General features: G+C 49.4%; 1 protein-coding gene across 1 annotated transcript; it reads left to right on the top strand.

Moving 5' to 3' along the window:
• Positions 1 to 73: 73 nt before the first annotated feature.
• smurf2 (SMAD specific E3 ubiquitin protein ligase 2) lies at positions 74 to 25779 on the top strand. Its single transcript, XM_058050011.2, has 19 exons — positions 74 to 555; positions 11674 to 11712; positions 12682 to 12790; positions 14128 to 14261; positions 15611 to 15676; positions 15899 to 15983; positions 16156 to 16239; positions 16317 to 16531; positions 17330 to 17414; positions 17757 to 17915; positions 17998 to 18045; positions 19604 to 19805; positions 20223 to 20326; positions 20412 to 20526; positions 21026 to 21204; positions 21868 to 22126; positions 22585 to 22786; positions 23177 to 23252; positions 23678 to 25779. Exons 1-19 carry the CDS (start codon positions 504 to 506, stop codon positions 23775 to 23777), a joined length of 2313 nt encoding a protein of 770 aa, XP_057905994.2. The 5' UTR covers positions 74 to 503; the 3' UTR covers positions 23778 to 25779.
• Positions 25780 to 26159: the final 380 nt, after the last annotated feature.

Raw genomic sequence — 26159 nt, 5'->3', positions numbered from 1 at the left:
TCGACCTGAGCTACGCCCCTGCATAAACTCATCAACGGCCATAAACGGGGTGGGGGTGGGAACGGCAAACCCAGAGGACACGCCGGAGGGGGGGGTGGGTGGTCGGACGAAGGTTGGAGGTCCGGCGGCACATGTTCCCGAAGTGTCGCGCCGTCGTCACCGGTCATCTCCCGGCAGGAGCAGCCTCCCAGAGCGGGATCCACGCCGGACGGCTCCACACTTCCACTCCCCGCCAGAGGAGAGCACGCCTCGCAAGATGTAACGCCGACGGTTGGAGGAGCTCTCATTCCTTCCCATGCACTTTGCAACGGCGCTCCGGCCGCCGGTTCCCCCTTTTGGGCTTTCCGTTTTCATTTTTGCATTTGCCAGCAGACGCGATGGCAGTTCCGTCCACATCCGGGCCACAATGCCGTGACTCCATTATTGTCTAAAAGTGGCGGAGAGGCTGATAAACCTGCTTATTTTTCCGCCCGAAGCGCCGTGAAGGCCGGGACAAAGAGGTGATGTCGAACCAAGGAGTTCGGCGGAACGGGCCGGTGAAGCTGCGACTAACAGGTAGATAGCCGTGTTTGTTTGTCTTAAACCCCCGAGTAAGGCTTGTGTCTGCCGCACACACTAGCTAGGAGGGCTCGGTGTATTTCCTGGATGAAAGTGTTCCCATGGGCCGTGGACTTGGCTCGGCGCCGCTTCTCCTTGCCTTCGTTTGCCTTCGTTTGCCCGGCTGGCTTGTCTGCGGCTTCCGCTGAAAATATCTCCGTTTCCCCCCGGTTGTGCTCACATTAGCTTAACGTTAGCGTGCTTTTGCTTATTGGACGGGTTTTGCTGAATGTGCCGATCGTGGAATTTGGGTTAACCTCGCCAGCCTGAAGTCTGGCCCGGAGTAAAGTCCCAAGTCCTCCTAAGGAGGGACGTACCGTCGTACCGTATTTAGGATTTCATGTTTATTAGACGGATGGCTGGGCTTGGGCTGTCAGACTAGACCGGCTCATTTAAAGTTGGCTAGCTGGGTTAGCTAGTTGGGGGGGGGTCGAATGTCAATCCATCGATACAAATGGGGTATCGATACTGGCGTGATGAGATACAGGTCTCTTCTATGTTTATTTTCACAAGTTTTTGGTTGTTGTTGTCACTATGTTTTGTTATATTTTTATATTATTATGTCAACAATAAGTTATTTTGGCATAATAATTTTTAATTTTCGTTTAATAGTCGTTTTAGTCATTTGTATTTAATAAATTGAAGTGTCCTTCCGGGACCTTCCGGGACAGTAGAAAGACTCCAGTTGAACAAGACAATGTGGAGTATCATAGCACTAATATTCATGTCATCATTTGAAAACATAAGGCTATGGGCCAGAAATTGTCTTTGAGAGTCATTAATCAAGAAAATTATGATTCACATTTTTTGCGTCATTTTTTGATTCATACAGCCCTATAATTGATTTTATTTGGGTCAAACATTTTTATGCAATAAAAGGCAATCATTGTGTTATCTATGTTCATTGTTTGCTTTTTAAATAATATTTTAAATGTTATTTTGGTTATCATTGTGACTAAGAAATTATAGGTTAAAAAAAAAGTCACCAAATGATTGAAAGACCTTGAAGAGCGATCAAGTGAAGAAAGCATGGTTAGCGGTTTTGGCAACACCGGGCCTGTGTTTACCCAATCCTGCAGCATCACCAAGCCCTGCTAGCTGGCCTGCTGCTGCCGTGTGAGAATCCAGTCTTTGTGCAACAAACGTCGGTCTGGATCACTTTTTGATCTGCGGGTCCCAAGAGTTTGGGAGTCGCACAACAGTCATGGCTTTTGTACGTCCTTAGTCCTGAAAGCTACAAACCTAGTCCTACCCCTCTAGAGCTAGAACCTGTTAGCCTGCTGATGCAGTTTGCTGCTCTGTTGGTCCGTCTCCTTCCTCCTCCTCCACCTCCCCCCCCCCCATAAGCTGTTTGGTTTGTGCCTTTTCAACACAAACAGCAAAAGGGTTTACATGAGCGCTCGGTGTTTTGACTGCGAGCGGGGCTGACAGCTGCCCCTTTTTGATGTACTTCCAGGACCTGACCCCAATCACATTCCTGGGAAGCCTGTATACGTGGACGTGCCAAATGAAATATTTAAGCGCCGCTGTTTTTCTGAGAGGCGTAAGTGGAGACAACAAGGCCTGATCTTAATGAGATGGATTTCATGAGATGCAGATGTTTGATTGCCAAGGACCGCTAGCCGCCATGTGTTTATGCTAGTCATTAATCAAGCATCGTTACAGAGGCTTTGCATATACGTACCAAGTATTTCTTACATAATGCCATCAACGCCTTCTCGTGTCTTTGGCGGACTGATGTCGGCTTTTCAAACCATTTTTCCAAAGGGAATCATGGAAATAGAAACAATCCGTTCCAGGGTCAAACTGTGACAGACCACAAGTGTTGTTGTCATCTTGGCGTTTGGCTAGTTTTTACACTGGATGCCCAACTCTTCCCACTTCATCCAGGCTAGGCATCACAACCCTACCCAACATTCCCACTTCATCCAGGCTAGGCATCACAACCCTACCAGGTCAACCTAGAGGGTCCGCGGTTCAGTAGAACTCGCTCAGGCCGGTCCTGCTGATGTGGACAATCTGCCAGTTGCCCATTTCATCAAGTGTTGGTCTTCTATCGTATTTCCTAAGCGGCCGCTTTAGTCGACATTATATCCTACCAATAAGAGTACCAGGTCTTGTAGACCATGTTGGCATATCTTTCCAGGGAAGAGACTAGTGTGTCCTATGGCTATGCAGACATGGAACGTAGCAAAGGAAAGATTAGACTCGTAGTTGGTGAAGAAATGTAAACATATAGCTGAGGTTAGCACATAAACAATTCACGTTTTAGTCCAGGTTTTTAACCCGCAAGCTCCCTGCTACGATTCCGAGGACTCCATTAGACTGAATTAGTTTGTCACCGCGGTCGGAGACGGCAGTGGTCTCCTGGAATGCGAGGAATGTGAGTCCGCTGTGGAAAAGGGAGGGAGTCGGACCTGGTAGAGCAGCTCTCCTCCTCCTTAACACGGAGTGACACGGCTCTAGCTCGCCCCGTCAAAGAACCGTGGAAACGCAACACCTCCTCCAACCAGCCCGTTTCCTGGTTTGACAACTTTGTCTTTCACGTGCCACGTCATTCCAGACGCAAACGGGAAAGGAAGCGCTGGATGAAGGACGCCGTCTGGCGCTAAAAGCTAAATCTTTGTTTAGCCCCGAACAGCTGTGTATAGGAGGGGGGTGAGCCTCCTGCCATGCCCCCCCCCAGGAGTGATGGGGTCGATGGGACATCGTAGCTGCATGCCGTCATCGCCGCTCAGGTGACGGATGCGTTGGTACATCCACCCCCCCCCCCCATCCATTTGAAGCAGATGTCTCAGATGTTTGCCAGCTCTTAAAGTGTGAAAGTATGCTGAGACCAACACTTGGGATGAGAATGACCCCCGCTGAAGCACGGGTGGCATTCCTAGCCTGATCAAGGGGGAATAAAAAGGCCAAAGAAGTAGCATCTTTTCCTGCTGTTCCCAAATCTGTTTTTCAGGAACTCCATTTTGGAGTCACCACGTGACGTGTTCGGCATATGGTTTGCTCATCGGAATTCTTCGGTGTGGTGTGGACCAGCACACGGCACGCTGGTATCTCAGTGGGATTCCCTAGTATTCTCCGTGCGCTCATTCCCACCTCCTCTGTCTGAGTCACTCCTGTTCTTTCCCATTCTGAGCTTCATCCCCCATCACTCCGCGTCCAAGGAGCTTTTCCCGCCCACCCTCGCAAGAGCTTCCTCTGAATCCACTTTCATCAGGCGGATGAACTAAAGTCGTGATCCATTCTGCTCACAGAAACCTTTGGCTTCATCATCTGGGTGTTCAGACAGGAAACGTGGAAATTTAGCAGATGAAGCATTTTAAAGTATGAAAAATATTAGGCATCCACAAGACGCATTCAAAGACGCTGTGATGATATGCAGTGGTCACGGGGTGTCGGTACGTGAGACACACAAGCACCAGATTCGAGCACCGGAGCAGCAGGCCTTTTTTGGGACGGTTTGAATGACCTCACAGGTACAATAATGGCTAAGAGGCTACCCACACCAAGCGGAACCCCTGACATGTACTGTCAGGCTGATTGTAGGGGTGTTATTTAATGTGTAGAGGACTCTAATCATGTCAAACTTATATAGAAGGTCATAAACAGGTTTTCTATGCTCTGACTTTGAACTGGCGGGTTTGGAACCGACCAACGGCGAGGACAGCAGAGAAACTACAGCAGTGGTGTGTTCATGGACCTCCAAAAAAGATGCCTAATTGTCAGTGAATCCAATGTACGTAAAGCTGTGACGCGGGGGCACTTAGGGGGGCGTGTAAGGGCCACACACCTGAGGGGAGCGTCCCTGCCCTCACGCTGCAGTTGCCCTCTTTTTTAGATTCCCGTTTTTTAGATTCATGGCGACCCAGAGCGCCTAGAGCCTCCTTTAATTACAGCCCACAAGGAATGTAAAAGAGTATGGCGTACAGACGAGAGGAGGAGTTACAACTCAATTCCGAGCCATGCCACGAGCAGCCTATCTCTGGATTGTTGACCTCGGACGACTGGAAATCCTCCGTGGTAATCTGACTGCTCGTTAGCGGGTTGGCATCCAATGTCAGTGCCCCCCCCCCTTTTATTTCTCACAGCGGTCGTTCTCAGCTCATAATATCATTGATGTTAGAGATCCTTGGCATTAATGTCATTTCCTCGTCTTGCTTGTTCAGACGCGTGATGACAATCGTCTCCCAGTACTGTCCCAGCAGGTTTCCACATGGCGTCATGAACTGTCAATGGTCGCCGTGTAGGCGTGGCGCGTCTCACTCTGCCGGAGCGGCCAGATTGATGGAGGCGCGTAACCCGATATAAATACTTCAAACCCGGGTAGACGGGGTTGATACAATTAAGTCTGACCTGCGTCAAGCAGACGGGTCTCTCACGTCTCCAGTTTGACTTACTGGGAAGTGTGTATGTTCGGGGAGGGGGGGGGGGGGGGGGGTCGGCGCAGAAGCCGCTTGGACGCCAACAGCTGACCGGAGACGTCTGTCTGTGTCTGGGCCTGACGCTTGAGCCCCGTCGGTCCTCCAAGGAGGCGGCATCAGAAGTTGTTTATATTCACGGCCGATCAAGTTACAACCGCCATCTTGTCTGAAGTTGAACAAATAGACCAGCAGATTCCTGCACGGGCGGGCCAACGCTGGCGTTCAAGCCCCGGTCTTTGTGCTCCAGATGTGCAAGAATCCACTCTTTAGTCCACCATTCCTGAAGGATGTGGAGCAGTCTGGTTGGATGTCCTGCTCTGGAAACAAACGTTTGGTGACGTACGGTTTGGCTTTACCATATGAAGTTATTGGAAATAATGTGGCGTGCAATGTAGTCGCCATTTTGCCATAAGTCACATAAAGCCCCAAATAGTAGGACTAATGTAATTATTGTCTCATTTGCATATTTGGCCGTGACGCATGTGCTTGTCATTTTTATGGACGCTGTGGGAGACAAAATGTGAACGTGAAATCATCATCTCATGCTCCCAAACGGGAGCAGGAACAGGAGGGAAGTTGCACGCGGCAGACATGTTTGGGAAAGCGGACGGGGGACGCATGTTGCAACAGTACAAGCCATCGGTGGTCGTCATGGAAAGGCAGCTATCATCATATCCAATATTCCATTTACTGTAAACAGTCCCGTTATAATGTGTTCATTGAAATAGCCGTGGAAGTCATACTGCATCCGCTTGGGACGGGTTGTCGGGATGTCATCGGCGCTGGGTTAAATTTAGACCGCATGCATGATGTCACGTCTTGCTGCCGTGTGCCGTCCGCTTCACACGTGGCCGAGAAAGCCGTTCCCGACATGCACCTGCACCACCGCCACCGCCGTATCGCGCCAAGACATCGGACTCCCTAAATCCACGTGGACTGATGCTGATGAACGCCTGGTGTCTCACAGTGACGTTTTTTTCCTCGTCCATTTTCCATTTGATGGACCTCTGAAGCGTTCATCTCGGACGATGATTGTTGTCTACCACATTAGCTGGCAGTGCAGACGGAGGGGGGGGGGGGGGGGGTGGAATGATGTAACGTTTGCTCCTCAACGAAGTAGTGAACTCATTATTGGAAACTTAAACTTAAACCCAGCGGTGGCTCCAGACCAGGCAGCGGCGTGTTCCTCGGCTCCTGTGCTATGCGGCCTCTCCTCCATGACATCAGAGGGGGCAGCGGAGCCAAGAGGGAGGCCAGCGGAGCAACCCAGCCACTCCGCTTGGGTCCGGGCCAGCGGCAGTGCAAGCTTGCAGAAGCCCGAGCTCGGTTCCGCTCACTGCAGCGGCAGCGGTGACGGCACGGTGGAAGACTTTACTCGCCTGGCGGCCTCCCCGTCAGGCACGTTGTCGCACGCAGAGTGGAAAGAGATGGATGTGCTGGCAGGGCCCCCAGAGCTGCCGATGTGGAATGGTTTCCCACTATTTGGAGCTGAAAATAGTCGGGGTGGACTCCTGCGTTATGCAATGGTAGACGACTTGACTCATGGAGGGAAAAGGTGACGTGAGACGGCTGAAATGTTCTCACACTAAAAATGTTGCCAGTCTCTTTCCTCTTGCGTGTGTTTGTGTGTGCCGAGCTTCCTCGTGTTGTCCAGCAGGTTTTTGCAGAGCGACTTAAATGCCGCCTTTGTTGGACTTCTTTCCCTTTGTACCCGAGCAGCTTCCTCTTCCTGTCCTTCCAAACTGGTTTGTTCAGGAAGACGTATTTACCAACACTTCATGTCTTGTCAACGTCAGGACAATAAAACCTACCCTGGACAACCTGCTTTCTTTCTGCCACGAGAATCCCTTTTACACCTTTTTGCATAAAAACATAAACATAAAAATAGACGTCTGATAACGGCTTTTATGCTTTTATAGTATACACGCTGTAACCGTTTAGTACCGGGAACGTTCATGATGGCTGATTTTGTATTACCAGAACTTCCTTCCTGGATGGAACCTAGCGGCATAGAACAGGAACAGCAAGGATTGCTACAACGCCCAGGCCTTGTTCCTATCGCTGCAGCAAAGTATTTAAGAAGAAGAAGTATTTACTTCATACGTGACTACGCCGCCTTCATGAATCCAAACTGCAATCAAAATGTCACGTATTGATTGGACACGTGATACTGGAGCGCGAACGGCGCCTGCCAGCCGAGCGTTGAGGCCACGTGTCTGGTTGCGCTTCGAGAGATCTCTCGGCACTCCAGCAGGTGCTGATTATGATGGATGACGATGATGATGATTTATGGCTTCTCCTACCCTTTTGTCCCGATGAGAAGCTACGCTAGGCTACGTCGTGTCTGCCGTCTGCTCACTGTGATTTCGGCTCAGCAGATGTCCCATGTCAGAATTGTCATTTGTTGCGTTGCAGAATCGGATACGTTCCCGAAGGTTCCCTAACGTCTCCTTTCTGTTCTTCCCCCTCCCGTGCCGGCGTGCCCTTCCATCATTTGGACCACGTGTGAGATGAAGACGGAGCACGGCTCCGAATGCCTCAGTAATTGTTCGAAACTTGGAAATGGCCATCAACATATTTTCCTTTCATTCCAAAACATTCTTCCATGTTTTTGTCTGTGAGGAAAATGATGCACAGGAGGATTGTGTTGCTCTTTCTCCTTCCTAATGTTCTACATCTTGGAAATGCTATAAAATGTTTCCTGGCAGTTAGAAGTTCCACAATGACTCAAATATGGATGCATATGTATCATGTATATGTATGCATATGTATCATGTATATGTATGCATATGTATCATGTACTATATGTATGCATATGTATCGTGTACTATATGTATGCATATGTATCGTGTACTATATGTATGCATATGTATCGTGTACTATATGTATGCATATGTATCGTGTACTATATGTATGCATATGTATCGTGTACTATATGTATGCATATGTATCGTGTACTATATGTATGCATGTATCATGTATATGCGGGATGGGACCAAAGGATGGCTTATCATGGATCTGGTTCTTCCCATGGCCTACATGTCCTAGTGGTTGGACTTGACCACATCTCCACAGGTTGCCTGCACCCAGTGACAGGCTGGACTGGATTTTCAGAGGGTGAGCGGCACGTGGGGGGTGTCAACATCTACTGGAGGACGGTGTGGAGATCAGCAGGCAGCAGATGAAGAACAGGTTCTCTCACGCAGCCGTCAGTCTGCTTCCTTGTATCTTCTGCCATCTTCCGTGAAGCCACACGGCGGCTCAAAGGGAGCGTGACGGGAAAAGGAAAGACTTGTTTATAGATGAACAATGCTACGAAGAAGCTGGTCCAAGAGGTGGAGTCACAACATGGCTGTCAGACCACAAGACCGAGGAAAGGTAGCAGGGAGCAGTCTCGGACTGTCTGGGGCGGGGGGTCGGCACACTGGGCTCGGGGAACCAGGTGGACAGGAATGGGGGCTTAGACGCGGGTCAACCTGAACCCCTGAAGAGGTCCGTGTCGTCCCACATCCATCCATGGTCCCCCACCAGTAGGAAACGGCTTTACTCCCTTTGCATATTCTTGACAACTGGGACTTAAGACGGGGTGGGAATGGTGGAACGTGGTTCCCACCCTCCATTTCCTCCCCCCACACTGGCTCCAGTGTAACGGTTAACCCCAGAGCAAGAGACTGGAGGCACTTTGAGCCCACTTTGGTCTTTCCCATGCTCCATTGTGCCGGTCTCAATGGCTTCTGGTTCTGGAGTCCGCTTGGATGTCGCTTCCCTCCAGATGAAAGAGCCGACAGCTGACGTGTCATCCCGCCATCTGATTGTTGCCATGGCGATGCCCGCTCCCTCCCTCCCCCCCAGACGTCACGTGACCTCTCCCTCACCAGGTGTTTGGCTTGCGTCTGGCGGAGCGCATTGATTCCCCGGCACAGTGGGGCTCTTTGTGCCCCCGTCTGGGGAGAAACTGGGCCCGTCCTCTTCCCGCAGGTGGAAGTCAAACGTCACCCCAAAGGCCCCCATCTGCCTGTTGCCACCCAGAGGGCTCCGTGTGACTTTGTGGGCAAAGGTGGGGCCCCGTTGACGTGACTAATAAGCTGCTGACTGCCCAGCAGCCACCCGGAGCGTCCACGTCTAACCCACCGCTTGAGTCCTGACACATTGGATAAGTGTTTTTCCTTGGGGGGGTGTGAGGCCGTCAGCGGCTGTTGGATGACATTTTAACCGTGCGGCTTCGGGTGTGACGGCCTTCTATCCATCACATCCTCACGTTTTACCTTTCCTTCACCACCCACCTGAAGAGCTGGAACAGGACCCATCAACGTTCCGACTCTTCGGTCATACCCGTCTATGCCGGTTTGCTAAGAGGGAAATGGCTGCTCATCTCTCATGAGGAATATCATCCCGTCTGTCTCGCTGCGTCTCCATGCCGCTTCTCCTCCCTCCAGCACAGTCGTTAGTCGGAGGTGCGATCCCCGGCAGTGCGAGCGGAATGAGAAGCACGGGCAGCACAGAGACACCCTTCTCTCAGTGTTGCTTCAATACCGCCGTCGCTATGACGACAGAGGATTCTAGATGGGCTCAGATGCCAAAGGGTTACTTGATGCTCTTCCGGTGCGCGTCTGTAGGTCCCACGATGGATTTGAGCAACACACATAAAGTAGTCTATTACTTGTCAGACTATTATGTAGTACTTTGTATGTATGTAGTTTCTTGGAAGTCAGGGTTCCCTGTTTCAGTAAGTAAATGAGGTCTCTAATGTGTGGCTCTCATGCAAACACCATCAGCAAAAGTGAAAGTAAAAGTTTGTAGTTAGGACAGGTAAACCCCTGCTAGCCATCCTCAGGTGGATTAATCAAACATCTCTCTACAATGCCAAAGACAGAAATATTGTATTTAAAGTGTGTATCTTGAACGCTGGCAAATTCTTGTCAACTGAGCTACTGTCTGGGACGGTAGAACCCCCCCCCCCCATCCCCCCCCTCTCAGCAAGCAAAGATGTGCAGCCAGTAAATCACCCAGCCCCGCCACGGATACTGTCTGTCTTTTCATTTTTCCTCGATTTCGCTCCGCATGATGTCAGCAATTTCTTGGAGTTTATTGTCGTTCTTCTGTGGAGAACGTTCCAGCGGCCGCTCATCGCCGCTCAAGTGCTTTAGCAAAGTCAAATAGTCTGTTGGGAGTACGGATGAAGAAGATCAACTTCCCGCTAACCTGCTCCCAGCTGGTCATTGGCTTCAGTCTGACCTCGGATGTTCAAATCCCTTCGATGTAAGCCTCACACCGGCGCGCCGTGGCATAGTTTGATTAACCGACTAGATCGCACATTTTAATCTGTCTGAATGTGAAATAAAAGGCCGCCCTGTCCCAATTCATGCACTTCCATACTCGCCTAGCACTCGGAATACTGAAGTGGTTGGGGGGGGGGGTGTTGTTTTGGGGAGATGGATGTAAGCAAACGTCTAAATAAGAATCCTTTTCTTCATTCTGAACCTTCACACTCCCAGTTGGCTCCCCCGCCACCACGTTCTTCCTGTCTTGCCAGCCGGGCGGTTTTCCATCTTGTGTTTTCAGCTGTAATCCAAGCCTGCATATGTTTTCCCAGGAAGCCTATATTGGAATCATTTTAGTGCTGCTTTCCTGCTCTGCGGCTCGCAGAATTGCATATGCCCTTTTTTTATACGGTCCGCTGCTTCGGCCGAGACGGTCGTGGCGTCCCGGTACCCTTCATGTGTTCAATGCATGTTTGTGATGAACTTGTGGAAAGTCGATAACAGACCGGGATCTGCCTTTGGTGTCCGTGTACAGCATCCATTGGGAAGGAGTATCTGCCACCTGCTCCTTCGTGCTGGTGCTGGATGTTTGCATGTTTGCACGTTCCTGTTAATCATGACCCCCCCCCCGCCCCCCAGGCCCGTGTGCTTGAGCACGTGCACGGCCGTCCGTGTTCAAGCCCACTGGAGGCAATGCATACCAGATGTTGCAGAAACCAGGCGGGGTTCTATGGAACGTAACACATTCCCAGGGATGTTTGCGGAAAGAAATTCTTCCTCATCTGCCAGGCATGTTCTGCCCCCCTACCCGCCCCAAGGGGCTTTTGGTCTAGTCTGTATTTCTAGAACTGTAGCTGTGGTCATTAAACCTTCAACCTTTATGCGTTTGTGTCCACAACACGCAGGCAGCATGTTGGACAGTCGGAGGGTTTGCGTTGTGTTGAGGCTCCACGAGGAGGCCTGGCACCATCCTGTTTCTGCTCCACCTGAGATGATGCGGCGTGATCCGTAGACGTGCACGTCTGAGTATGCGTGGAATGGGATGGAGAGCCAGATAAATGGATTGCAGGGCTTGGGCTTGCGGTCTAGCACTATAGGTGTGCCTTTGTCTATTTCTGTCAAAGTCTGAATACTCCCACCTGCACATGAGCCCCCGGGCTGGGGGGGCGCACTCGGCAACACACCACGGAGGTGGACCTCACATCGGGCCACCGAATGCGAGCTCCAAATGTGCGAAATGTGCTCATATGGAATCTTCCAGACGGGTCATATTATGTTGGTGGAGGCTGTGGCGTCAATCATAAATTAGCATAAATATCTTGCATTGTTTCATAATCTATTGCCATGAATATGACGTTATGTCATTAATCTGCCTTTTTCTTCTCTTGCAGTTTTGTGTGCCAAAAACCTGGTCAAGAAGGACTTCTTCCGTAAGTAGGAGCCTACTTGTGTGCACGTTGTTGATAAATGGTATTTAGAGATTAGGGAATGTGGGTCACGTTGGGCTGATAAAATCCATGATGTCCGTTTGCACAGATGAGAGTGGTTTAGTAAAAATAAAACAATTCTCCGAGGAGGAAGGAATGTCGTCTGTCCCAGTCGTGAGTCCTTGTCGGATAAATAGCGTATGACAATGAAAGTCAATAGAATGAATACACCCTCATTGTCTGCTAACGACCGGGCCAGACTGCTCACTTTATTTTTTTTTTTTACTTTATTTTCCTCTTCCTTGGGAAATTGTGGGTGTTGTGTTGTGTTTTGGTGTGTTTGGGTCAGGCTGTCATGGTGAACGAGCATGTAAAGGTCTCGGGCTCGCTCAGGTGGTTTCTGTGGTGCCCATTCCTGCCATTCCAGTGCCGAGGAGCTGAGCAAACATTCAGTTTAGGGAGTCGCTGGAGAGCTGCGTCGACGCCGCAGATAAGGCTGTGTGTCTGTCCGTACGTGTCTGCGACTCCACGTGCTTCTGCCTCTTCCGACGTCTTATTGGCATTCACCAATAATGGAAAAGAACTGTAAATGGTCTGCATAAACATACACAAACAGCTAAATAAACAGGGTCAGATATTCTGTTTCCACGCGTCGCCCGCCTAATAAGGCCCTGTAACGTGCCTCAGATATTTTTATATGTAAAATGTATAGGAACTCACCAAGGAGTAATAATCAAAGCTGAACAGGAGGAGGAGTGATGGAAGCGCTGTTGGAATCGTCCAATGGTGCAGGGCATATCAAAGCAACCAACAATTCAAACCTCCACCTACAGAAAAGCAGCAAATCTTTATTTGCGTCTAAAATCCACGTTTCTGGACGTACATGCCGATGAATTTAGCAATTCCAAGCAGCCCTGATCTCATCCCATTCACAGGTCATCTCCGTGTGGCTTTGCTTTCCTCTCCCTTCAGGTCTCCCGGATCCTTTTGCCAAGGTGGTTGTGGATGGTTCGGGCCAATGCCATTCCACAGACACTGTGAGGAACACGCTCGATCCCAAGTGGAATCAACACTACGACCTGTGAGTCGCCTCTTTTAATGTATGGGGTTTGAACGTCCATGCATAGCCTTCCCGTGTTCATGGATGTTCCTTATTACACCTGAGTACATTTCCAATTGTCAAAACGTCAGCAGGAAAAGCTCCCGCCATGACATAACCTCCAACGGCGAGTCTAAAAACGTCTCCTGGAACAGTATTTCATCCACAGGAATAGATGAGGATGTAGTATTTTCTTCCACGTGCGTGTACCCTGATCTCCGTTTCCAAAGATGGCTTGTCCTGTGAAAATAACCTGGGGGGTGGGGGGGGCAGAGCGCATGAGTGAAAATGTGAGTGTGAAAGTTTCCAGTGTTTATCCGAGCGACGTGCGTAGCCGGCAGGAGGAGGAAGCGCTTGTCTCCGTTTGTTTGGTTGCTCAGGACACCGGACTTGACGTTGCCAATAAATTAGCCATTTATGTCACATTTGACTTTAAGAGGAAAGCCGTGTGCGATATTTACATTTGATGACCAGTAGCATGGATTGATTCAGGATTTTAGACGAGGTTTCAGTAACCAAGTAAGTGTAACTTTTGCAAACCAAGGACTGGGAAGTCAAACTCACGAAGAAGTTATGATCAATAACTGCCGGCCACAGAAAGATTTGCCACTCCCAGTTAGGCCTGGCTCACCAACACATTATGATGGCGCTATCTGCGTCTCCTACCATTGCTCCTGCCTACAGTAGTTATCGCCTCACCGCCTCACCGTCACAAGTCTTGGGCCTTGGTGGAGGTTTTTTTAAGCATACACACGTAGTATGTTGTTAAACATGAGCAGCATGCCGGACTAATGCCTTTTACTGCACGCCGGGTGTTGCAGATGGCCGGGAATTTCTCGTCCTTCCCTCCTAGCACGTTTGTCTGACCTCGCAGTCTCAGTCTCCCATCGCACCCCAGACAGGCATTTGGCTTCCACTCAAAATGTCCAGACGTCTTACTCAGACTATTGTTTCATATCCTTTTTTGTAACCGCCGGGATAATTACAGTGGGATGCGTCTCTGTCTGATATGAAGAGACGGCTTGCATTCAGGGGGCCTGAGCCCACACAAGAACAAGTCTCAACTGGTGTTGCTATAGTACGGCACGGGGACTAGAGCGTTTCATTCATTCTGTGGTGTTAGACTGTGTACTTTTGGGGAGAAGGTACTCCTTCCAGAAGAGGCGTACTTCCCGTTCATGTAACATTCACACAACCACGGACACGTCGGTGCCGTGTCTCCTGTCTTCTTCACTGCGGATCCCAAGCTCACTGCCAAACTCCGTTATACTCCCATGATTTGTCTGCTCGGCTTTATCTCATGATGTGTTCTCTCTCAGTTACATCGGGAAGTCAGATTCCATCACCATCAGCGTGTGGAACCACAAGAAGATTCACAAGAAACAAGGGGCTGGCTTCCTGGGATGTGTTCGCCTTTTATCCAACGCCATCAACCGCCTTAAAGACACAGGCTGTAAGTCATAGCGAAGCCGTACCTGCCCTGAGGCAAGTCATAATCTGGTCTATACCCTGATGATATCGTTTTGGGGGGTGGAAATGAGAGTTCAGTTGTAACTAGGAAAACTCCCGGCGGTGGTCGGAATTGCTCAATAGACCTGAGGCAGGTCACAGTGCTCTCTAAGTGGGGCCGCCCTTTTAGCCTTGGAGCAGGGAGAGCCAATCAACATAACCCCCCACCTCTGCAACACCGCCCCCCAATGTGGGCCGAGGTGGTACCTGCTTTGGGCCAAAGAAAGGGCTGCCCCGATGCTTTTCTCCCGGAGTGACACGGGAAACCTGAGCCTTTTGCCACAGCTGTGAGTGGTTTGCCCCCCCCCCCCCCCCCCCCCACCCCAGCTTCCTTCACAGACTGGCATGTCTGCACCACAGAGAACAAGAGCTCTGTATCTGCTGCCCATCCAGACAGATGCTCATTTCATGCAGACGTGCATCATGGTGCAACTTTAGACCATCCTCGCGTGTCTATTAGACCGTCTCGCGTCTGTCCCAGAAGTGGCGGCTTTGTCCCCCCCCCCCCCCCCCCCCCGGCCAGGGGCCCTGAACGCAGCACTGGCGCTGCTTCAACATTGTGTGTAATTGCAGCGTGTCTGGGGTTGTCCTTTTCCATTCATGTGTAATCGTGTACTTCTTGTGTACTTCTTGTGTACTTCTTGTGTACTTCTTGTCTCTCTCTGTGCTGCTGCCTGTATTTAAAATGCAATCCGCAAACGTGAGCCAGCGCATTCCGGCAGACATCCATGCGTGTTTTGTGTTTGTGGCTGCTGACCTCCCGCCAGCCTTGTAATGGTTTGACCATCGCCTGCTTGGCTCCCTGTTTAGTCTAGACAGACATCCTGGCTGATCTGCATGACACCCAGACAACGGAGATAGTGGCCATTTTCATTTATCCCCCCCCCCCAAATTCCAGTCTTTTAAGACTTCTCAGACAAAGACTTTCCAGACTTGGCAGCAGAATAGTGCAGGCTTTGTACTTGACATTTGTCAAATGTTTGACCTTTGCATCGGAAGCCTGCTGCTCACTTACATTCTGCAGCCTGTGGACTTTGGAAAGACCAGAGCATCCGTTTTTGGGACCCCCCCCCCCCAGTATGTGGCTTGCAGGCAGATGAGGCTATGCCGCATGAGGCGGATGATACAGTAGAGCAGGGCATCCTCAACAGGTCCCACTGGGGGGTACTGTTCACATGTAGCTCCCTGAAACTGTTGAGTCCTCTCTCTCCTCCTATCTGATCTTCTGCTCTGCTCTCATTTCCTGTTTGTCTTTGTTTTCCCTCCGTCTCCGCATGTGTATTCCCTTCACAGACCAGAGGCTGGACTTGAACAAGCTGAGTCCAAATGACAGCGACACCGTCAGAGGGCAGATAGTGGGTGAGTTCACAGGAGACGCCATTAGGAAGCTCTCTGAGCTGTCAATCTCAACGTAAAGTGCATATTGTACCGTCATTGCTCCGCCTTACAATACAGTGTCATATTTCATACACATGAATGTATATGGCTGCATCGTGTGCCAAAATAACAGCAGCGGTCTTGCTCTATAAGCTGCTGTCTAGTAATTCCAGTTCGGCATCTGTCTGCCATGTGTTGCTGCAGTGAGCCTGCAGTCCAGGGACCGGATCGGCACGGGAGGCCCCGTCGTAGACTGCAGTCGACTCTTCGACAATGATCTTCCAGATGGGTGAGTCTGCTAGCGTGGGGGGGCTCTCTTAGCGGCTTTTTAGTGCTGCGGGATATGAAATATGGACGCTCCGAGAGAGCCGCCAGACGGAACGCCACTGGACGGTTCCTGGCTGCGTAACGATGGCCGCTGACTGCCGCTGACTGCCGCACGCGTGTGTTTCTGCTGCCAGCTGGGAAGAGAGAAGGACTGCGTCTGGACGAATCCAATACTTGAACCACATCACACGCACCACGCAGTGGGAGAGGCCGACCAGGTGAGTACCCGGTACGGCCCGTTACAACATCCAAACCACATTGGTCCCACCCCCCACCCCCTCTGTGTGCCTCTCAGACCCGCATCCGAGTATTCGAGCCCCGGGCGGCCACTCAGCTGCATCGTGGATGAGAACACCCCCATTAGCACCAACGGTGCCACGCCCACCACAGCGTTGCCGCCCAGTGACGGTGACCAGCGGGCCCAGGAGAGGCGTGTTCGATCCCAGCGGCACCGCAACTACATGAGCAGAACGCACCTGCACACCCCCCCGGACCTCCCTGAGGGCTACGGTTAGTAGGACCCTCGTCCTTCACGGTGATTTGCTTCCAGACCCGATGTAGGATTCAATGTGAACTCATTCAGTACCAAGAACCTGTTTAACATTTTTATGAACCAGAAGGCCCAATCCCAACCATGTGTTTAGACGTCCTTTATGGTTTTTTTACACGAGGGGCGAAAGGAGTTGATGATGTAACTCCACACTGATGCATTTCATTGAAGGTGGCAGAAGTGCTTTGATGAAAGCTGGGCAGGGAAAACAGGAAGTTGGAAGCAGGAAGGAGGAGTGTGGTGTGCAGCAGGTTCCACCCCATCTGAACTTTGCGCTGGGTCAAGCAGCTCGTCTGAGCCCCCCCATTGACTCCACAACCACAGCGATGATGCTGCAGCTCCACACGAGGAGCCTGTAATACCGGCTCCATTTTAGACAATCTAATTGAGTTGATCTAGCTGTTAAAGGCTGGCGGCCGCCATTCGCACCCCCCCTCCCCCGCACACACTCAAACAATCAGCCGTATTCATGTGAAAGCAAACACACACACCAGCTTTGGGACGTTTGTCTTTGGGACGTTTGTTTGGAGCCGTGGAAGCATATCGCAGCCTTGCCCTCCGTGCCTCAGATTAGGAGGTTGTCGGTCTCCTTCCTCACTTCTCTTGGCAAGGCTTCTAAAATCTGTCAGCAGCTCTGATTCTTATGTAAGCACACGCCAGCTCGGAGTTGTCACGTGACAACAACGCGTGTTAAAGCAGGGTGGAGATCCAAAAGGCGGCCATGTATTAACCATCACTTTCACTTTGTCGCCCAACAGAACAGAGGACCACGCAGCAAGGCCAGGTCTACTTCCTCCACACGCAGACAGGCGTCAGCACATGGCACGACCCCAGAGTACCCAGGTACGAACCCTGTATGTGTCCTGCACAGCTAGCCAATCAGGAGGCCTCGTGAGTTAACCATCAGATGCTCAACTAGACGCCATCGTGGTTCTGGTCTGTAGTCTGCATACCTCGTCAGGTACGGTATGCCTTTTGGGAAGTCGGCATTCCAGCCTGAAAAAGATCTAAACGTGACTGATGACCTTGTCTGACCTTAAACGGTGAAACATCAACGGTGACAAATGGCGTAATGAGCGAAATGAGGGGATTCCCAGCCTCCGTTTCTCTGTGGACAAACACCTTAGCTTTTGGTATCTTCTCTTCGTGATTCCATGTGTTGTTTCCTGTTCTGTCCCGCATCAGAGATCTGAGTAACGTCAACTGTGAGGAATTGGGTCCTCTGCCTCCCGGATGGGAGATACGCAACACCGCCACGGGACGGGTTTACTTCGTCGACCACAACAATCGAACGACGCAGTTCACCGACCCGCGCCTCTCCGCCAACTTGCATCGGGTCCTTAAGTGAGTCTGACCTTTGGTGGCCTCCCGTCTTCGGAAAGGCTTTTATTTCCTGGATTCCCATTCCTTTGTTTTGCGCTTACAGTCCGAGCTCCAATGGCTCTCGAGGAGGCGTAGAAAGTCAGAATGTGAGGTAAGGTTTGTTTTTCATACCACACTCACACATTCTACTTCCTGTTCAAGAAACGGTGCATGCTTAATTAAGCCTCGTAGAGTCTCTGACCATAAAGGCGCTAGCGAACTGTCCGTCCCAAACGTGGGGCAGGAGAGTGGAAAGAATCTTCCATCCGCCAAACAGAAAACCAATGAAATGGCAGAGTCTGTTCATGAATTGTGTGTGTGTGTGTGTGTGTGTGTGTGTGTGTGTGTGTGTGTGTGTGTTCTCCAGTCCATCTGTGCTCGCTTTATGTGCCGCTCTATGCTCAAAGGCACGGAGTTCATGTCGGTCGACTCCAGTAGGCTCTAGTAGGCTCTAGTAGCTCTAGTAGGCTCCAGTCGGCTCCATGTTGCAGGGTCCTGTTCCTCAGTGCTGATTGGCTAAGAGAAAAGACAACTCTGCTCCATTTTTGTGGGCGGCCAAGAGGGACTGTGCTGGAATATTGTATTTATATGGAGGTGAAACTACCCCCCCCCCCCCACCCCCCTCGGTGTTTCTGGACACTGTCTGACAAGCGCCCTTCCTACTTCCCATCCGTCCCTCAGAGTCTCGTCTGCAGGAAATAAAAGGAATCAAGCGGAGTTGTTGCGAGGCCTCCGGGGCCCTGTGGCTTGCTGGGCTAACAGGAAGTGATTGAAAAGGCCAACTGGATTCCACTTGGCGGACACTAGAAACCAAGCAAAGTAGTCAATGTGATTATAGACCAGGCAGGCCATTAGAAGGATACTGGAGAGTCTGGAGAGTCTGGAGAGTCTGGAGAGTCTGGAGAGTCTGGAGAGTCTGGAGAGTCTGGAGAGTCTGGAGAGTCTGGAGAGTCTGGAGAGCCTGGAGAGCAAGCGTGGTCTTATTGGCTCTTCCAGCTCGCCATTGATTAGCTCCTCTTCTTAGCTCCTTTTCTCAAATGACCTAACAAAACTCTTTTTTTAAACTTCTGTATGCCTCCTCCAGCCCCCCTCCCCGTGTTTTCCTTCCAAGTGTTTATGACCCTGCCCAAGGCCCAGCTTGGCCGCGACCCCCACTCAAGTGCAAAAGGCCATTGTGCAAATAGTCCGACCCCATAAAGTGGCGACCCCATAAAGGGCCTTTTGATTCTCTATGCGTGTGGCTGCTGTGCCCCCACCCCCACCCCCCACCCCCCCACTCTGGCGGCCACAGAGGTCCAAAACTAGCTCCAGTCCAGGTTCAGGTGCAAACACTATAATGACGGCAGTTAAGGAAACACACTGGACAACTATTACCACTACCACTATTACCACTACTACCACTACTATTACCACTATTACCACTACTACCACTACTACTACTACTACTATTACCACTACTACTACTAATACTACTACTACAGGGAATAATAAACAACAACTTGAACACATTTTTACCAAACAAGTACTGCAAAGCATTCTGGGAAGCAGGAAGCGCTCCAAGGGAGTGAATATGATTATTATGATTATGACAGACAACTTTACTACATTTCAGCATAATCAGATATTTCATCACCGTCACTCCTTCCCTGTCCTTTTCGTTTGCCCCCCAGTCGCCAGAACCAGCTGAAGGAGCAGGTCCAGCAGGCTCTGGTGTCCACGGGTCAGCTCCCGGACGAGGCGGAGTGTCTGACCGTGCCCAAGTACAAGAGAGACCTGGTCCAGAAGCTGAAGATCCTCCGACAGGAGCTGTCCCAGCAGCAGCCGCAGGCCGGGCATTGTCGCATCGAGGTGTCCCGTGAGGAGATATTTGAGGTGGGCACGGCGTGATTGGCAGTGATGTCAGACCTGCTTTATCATTTGACCGACACGCACGTGCACGTGCATGTGCACGTGCACGTACACGTACACGTACACATGCTGGTATTTCAGCGACCCTTTCTCCAGTACCTTTGCTCAGTGGTCTGTGAGGTACGGGGCCTTTATCAGTGCAGCACCACCTGCAAAGGACTACTAGACCCTCATAAAATATGCGCTGGAAAAGCCGCGTCTGTTCATCTGAACCCAGGACATTTTTATTGGCTGATGTCACCTTGTTGAGGCTGTGCCAGACATCGCTGACTTCCATGACTTAGGATTTGAATGAGCACGTGAATGGGCACGTGTTAGCCGTGGACTGACGGAGCGTTCCTAATGTGTCCTAACCCTGAGTGCGCTATGCCCGCTTTGCAGGAATCTTATCGACAGGTCATGAAAATGAGGCCAAAGGACTTGTGGAAAAGGCTCATGGTGAAGTTTCGGGGAGAAGAAGGACTGGATTACGGAGGGGTTGCTCGGTAAGGGTGAACTTCTCACCAATACTCACTCAGGGGAAACGTGTACCAAAGTAGCCATGGACCTTTGTTGACTTGTTGTGTTTAGGGAGTGGCTCTATCTTCTATCGCATGAGATGCTGAACCCGTACTACGGTCTGTTCCAATACTCCCGTGATGACATCTACACGCTGCAGATTAACCCCGACTCTGCTGTAAACCCTGTGAGTCATGGCCAGTAGATGGCAGAGACACTTAGAGGCTTCTATCGGGGGTGATAGTTATAAAATAATAACTATAGTAATAATAACCTTTGTAATAGTATGACTTTTTTCCATAATATTCACATTTCCCCCCCATAAATGACCAATTTATTTTGGTTTCTCATTTTACCACTTCTGGAAAATTGTGCTTTTTTATAAATATTTCCACTCTGCAACTAGAATTACCGTATTACTATTCCATAATTTTTCGTCATAATATTATCCGTCACTTCATGTCTTTTTCCTCATTAGGAAGTGGTTTTCTCTTAATATTTTGACATTATTTTCATAAAATTATTGTTGTTTTTTTCCATTTTACTTTTTAAAAAAACTTTTTAAACTTTGTTCTTGTAAATTATTATTAAAATTCCCATAATATTTTGGCTTTATAATAAAATGACATAAATACAAAAAATTTCACAGGTAACTAAAGATGTATTTGACCCCCCCCACCGTCTAGGAGCACTTGTCATACTTCCACTTTGTGGGCCGCATCATGGGCATGGCGGTGTTCCACGGTCACTACATAGACGGAGGCTTCACCTTGCCCTTCTACAAACAGCTGCTGGGTAAACCCATAACCCTGGACGACATGGAGTCCGTAGACCCGGACCTGCACAACAGCCTGGTGTGGATCCTGTACGTACATCTGCCTTCATCTGGACGGCGTTTGATGTGATGTTAGCTTACAAAAGTCACGTTGCGTGTCTGCTAGAGCCGTGTTGATGCACAGATTTGTTGGTCTACTCGTCTGATGAATGCTAAGAAATCCAATGCATGGGTGGCCGTGCTTTTTACAATAAAGGCAGAGCTTCTCTCTCCAGCTGGTATCTCCTGAGAAAACGTAGTATTTGATCATAAATGGCCACAACCTCTCATAAAGACGACCACGGCACCGCTTGATAAAGCACTGCTTAGTAAATAAAGCTTAGCTTCATCGTAGCCAGTCTTAGCAACACAGCACCATTCAGCTCACCTTCCTTTTTGGAGACCCCTGCCTTCCCAATACGAGGATGGCAGCGCCCCCTAGTGTTTACTGTGGAAAAGCCTTTTGGGGTTGATTTACGTCATCAATTATCTTATCAATACCTGTCAAAACAATGTCATGTAAACATAAAAGTACATGGATATTTGGAGTACTCTCAGTGCTAATGGATTACAAACAAGCTGCAGTCTGATGGCGTTAAAAAGGCCGCCCTGCACGTCTTACATGTGTCCACCGTACGGGGGATGAATCTCTACCTCCCCAATCATCAACAATCACGGCCCTGGCGGGTTAATCCAAGCTCTCCGTCTCCTCAGGGACAACGACATCACAGGCGTGTTGGACCACACCTTCTGTGTGGAACACAACGCCTACGGGGAGATCATCCAGCATGAGCTCAAGCCCAACGGAAAGAGCATCCCCGTCACGCAGGACACCAAGAAGGAATACGTCCGCCTGTACGTCAACTGGCGCTTCCTGCGAGGCATCGAGGCCCAGTTCCTGGCTCTGCAGAAGGGCTTCAACGAAGTCATCCCCCAACACCTCCTAAAGGCCTTCGACGAGAAGGAGCTGGAGGTGCTTTCACTTTGTCACGTGGCTTTATTTACGTCTGCTACAGATACTAAATACCAGCTTTTCTAAGCGCTGTGATTGGCCGATTAAATCAGCAAGCTAATTCCTCCTTCGGGCCCTAAAGTGGAAGACTTTCATTGCATTTTCTTGGTGAAAATAAATCGGCCTCACACACTTTTTTAATGCATTTAAAGTATAAAATGTATAGTTGATCACCGCTAAGGTCAGATGATTGATGAACAGATCCAATCAGAGTCCTGATGTAGTACTTAACCCGGTTTAACCTTCTTATGATTGATGATCAGTAACTCTAACTCTGATGTGTTCAAGTACCGTGGGAAATAAAAAGGTAGACCTGAGCGCTTGACAAAAACCAACGCCATGGCGGCAGTGGCTCAGCAGGTAGACCAGTGAGTTTTTGTGCGTGAAGAAAATAACCAGCGTCTTTCCTCGGCCTGCAGCTGATCGTATGCGGCCTGGGGAAAATCGACATCAATGACTGGAAGTCCAACACGCGGCTCAAGCACTGCACTCCGGACAGTAACATTGTCAAGTGGTTCTGGAAAGCCGTGGAGTCCTTCGACGAGGAGCGAAGAGCTCGTCTGCTGCAGTTCGTCACGGGCTCCTCCAGGGTTCCCCTGCAAGGCTTCAAGGCCCTCCAAGGTAAAAGTCTAGACTATGGTCATAGAGAGATTGTCAGAGACCAGAGATGTTCTCCCCTCCGCATCTCTGAGTTGAACCCGGAGTGCGTGTGTTTCCGTGGGGCCCAGCTGGGTGCCAGTGCTACTCCGAGCCAAAGCATCCAGGCACGGGGAAGTACACTGTGGGCGCTCGTCTCCTGGGGGGTCAACACGAGTCAACAGTGCAAAACATCTGGAGGAGCAAAAACAAAGACACGTTATGCAACTTGGTCTGTGACCCTGATCCTAGCGCCCATATGGTCTCTGGAGTCTTGGTCAGCAAATCATGGACCGCCATCCACTCCTCTGACATGTTCCTGTGAAAATGAGCTGGGCTGATTTGACTGAAATGTTTCAATGTTGGTCCTTGTAGGAGCTGCTGGCCCACGACTGTTTACCATCCACCAGATCGATGCCAACGCCAACAACCTCCCCAAAGCCCACACGTGGTCAGTAAATTCTCCTTTTTTTAAACATACACAGATGACGCTGGCTCGACGCTGATTTGGTGAGATGTGACGTCTTTAGCTGCCGTGTGGCATACAACACCACTCAAGTAACCCACTATATCTCCAGTTCCATGGGAAAAGACCTTTGAAATATGCAAAGCCAAAGCCATTTTTCACCTGCTCCCCATTTTTGTTGGCATTCTCTAAAAGTAAAATGAATTTGTTATGAATAATCTGTATTATTTGATATTACACTCAGTTGTTAATGCTAATAGTTTAGCACATTAGAACATACCATAGTGGCCCCCAGCGTCCATCCATTTTCAGTATGTGACCCTCACCCCCGACCTCTGACCCGCAGGTGTCCCAATACTTCTGTCCATTCTGTATATTCCCACATCCGTGCCTCTTCCTGTTTTTTGCAGTTTCAATCGGATCGACATTCCTCCCTATGAAAGCTACGACAAACTGTACGACAAGCTGCTCACCGCCATTGAGGAGACGTGCGGCTTCGCTGTGGAGTGACCCTAACGGAGGCGCGTCATCAACGTCATCCACCACCAGCAGAGGAAACGTGCTTTGGCCCCGAGCAGCCGCCCACCGCCCAATCCGAGGGGTGGTCCACATTGGCTCCCCCAGGGAGACGCGGGGCAGAGATGACCAAAATATATTATCTGATGCTGTTTTTTTTCCTTCACACACATCAGACACTCGTTGGTCTCTTTTATTGTTGAACAAAACAACTGCAGCTGCTAATAACTAGCTACTAACTTTTGGAACCTGCAGGATTCGTCGGCTCTTCCTTTTTTCCTAACGTCATTCAAGCTTCTTTTTTTAAATCCATGTAGCAAGGCTCCATCTTTCCAAACGGATCCCACCCACCAACCCAAGACTGATGTGTCTGCTGGAGTACAGGGTAATGGACGGTTACCACAACCACTCGGAAACACCAACTTCTCACACAGAGTGTGCCTTGGACTGATCAACTGATCACAAGCGGCTGGCGGGAAGGCCAAGGCTGGGAGGTTAGGGGTACTCTATGTGCAGACTGAGATCCCCCCCCGTGCCAAAGACGGCAGCATAGACCCCCACGAGTCGCCGCACAACCGCACGCCACGTACCCACAAACCCATTTTACACGTTCAACTTGTTTCTTTGACAATGAATGAAGAGCTTGAAATGTGTTATTTTTCTATAATAGGGAAAATGGAAGAGTGAGTAAAGTTCTATCTAATATATCTAATTTATTGCCGGTATATACAAATATTTGTATATCACAACCCCCCCTTGCCATCCTGCCATGCAGTGTTGTTGCTGTTTAAAAGGAACTCAAATAAGCTGAACGTCAACAATCTGTTGGTGTATTCTGGAACCTGTAACCTTTGACCTTTAAGCGAGAGGCGTATGTCTTAAAAGCTGACCAATCATCAGCTCAGTAAAAAAAACTCAGCAGACCCTTTAAAAACATGCTGATATCACTCTGCAGCTACTTCAAGCAAAGTTATGTTTTATGCTTTTTTCCCTCGACAAATATGAATTCTAATGTTTTTCTTTTAACCCCCCCCTCCAGCCCAGAGTCCAGAGTGATCAGTGATTTACTACCTTGTGTCCATGTGGTGCTAAACGCCATGGTTTGTGTTACATGGGCACCACGCATGCTTTGATTGATTTCTACGTAACACCCATGTCTGTGGCCCAAAAAAGACAAAACCTTTTGCAAGAATAAGATCTCTTCCTCGCCACATTCTCAGGGGATATCATACAAAGCTTCTTTTTTGTCCACAAGCCAATTGTGAACATTTTACTTTCAAAATATCTGCTTCTCCATTGGATGCTTGTGTGTCTCAAGTTCAACACCTGCTTGGAAAAGAGCTGTTCGAGACGGACGGACAATTCTCTTCATATTTTATTTGTCACACACTTCTTACTACCATTGAATATGAATATATCGAATGTTTAAAAAAATGCTGCCTGTCGAGCAATCTCTATGACCGCGGACTGTTCTTAACGTTTGCATACACAGAAGACAACTTGAGGTAAAATGACAAGTGTCCTCACATGGTGCTTTGTACAGTGACCAGATATTGTTCATATACTGTATGTGGATCAAACAACCCCTAATTTATCTTTAACTTAATTACAAACTGATTGACTTGCACAAACGGGGCCTCTGCTGCATATTCATCCACTTAGAAGTCCAGTGCACAAGCGGATAGATCAACCTTGCCGTCTGTTCCCACTTTCTGCTCGGCATCGCCCCACTGATGCCCCACTGATGCCCCATTGATGCCCCACTGCAGAGCTGAACTTTTTAGGAGGAACCCAGTGAAGGAGAAGAGATGCAACTCTTGCCTTTTATGTTTTTATAGCATGATCCACTAGGACTATTATTATCTCTCATAGCTGACTGATGCAATTTCATGTATGTTAACACTACCATTTTGTAAGAGTATTTTATTTTTGTGTGTAATTAGTTCTAATTAAACTTGCCTTTGTCTAACAATGTAAGGCCTTGTACATGACTGGTCCTTTTTTTTTAGACACAGTTTGTCTTCTAAAGCATGAGCTTGCGTATCCGTAGCATGCACATATAAATGGGTGGCTTTGGGCCACACTTTAGATACAAACATGAACATAAATATGAACTGAAACGTGTTTGGTGAAAGACTAGTGAATGTAATGTTTAGTTTTTGAAGAAAGCACGCCGTGCGTTCACGTTTCGTTTAACTCTGTCCTGATGACGTCATTTGCCGTATTTCGTGTGAAGCCGCATTGCCGATGTCTGGCTGGAACATATTCATCCGCTCACATCAGCTGTTCTCGAACGGCGGAACGGGGCGTAATTATACTCTTATAAAGAACTTATTTTAAGGTAAAGAAACATATTTTAATCCAACAGATGTTTGG

Source organism: Doryrhamphus excisus, linkage group LG16 (assembly GCF_037039965.1).
Source record: "Doryrhamphus excisus strain RoL-2023G ecotype Guam linkage group LG16, RoL_Dexc_Guam_v1.1, whole genome shotgun sequence".
NCBI classification, from domain to species: Eukaryota; Metazoa; Chordata; class Actinopteri; order Syngnathiformes; family Syngnathidae; genus Doryrhamphus; species Doryrhamphus excisus.
The sequence above is the reverse complement of the archived record's forward strand: the minus strand, read 5'-3'. Positions and strand labels throughout refer to the sequence as shown.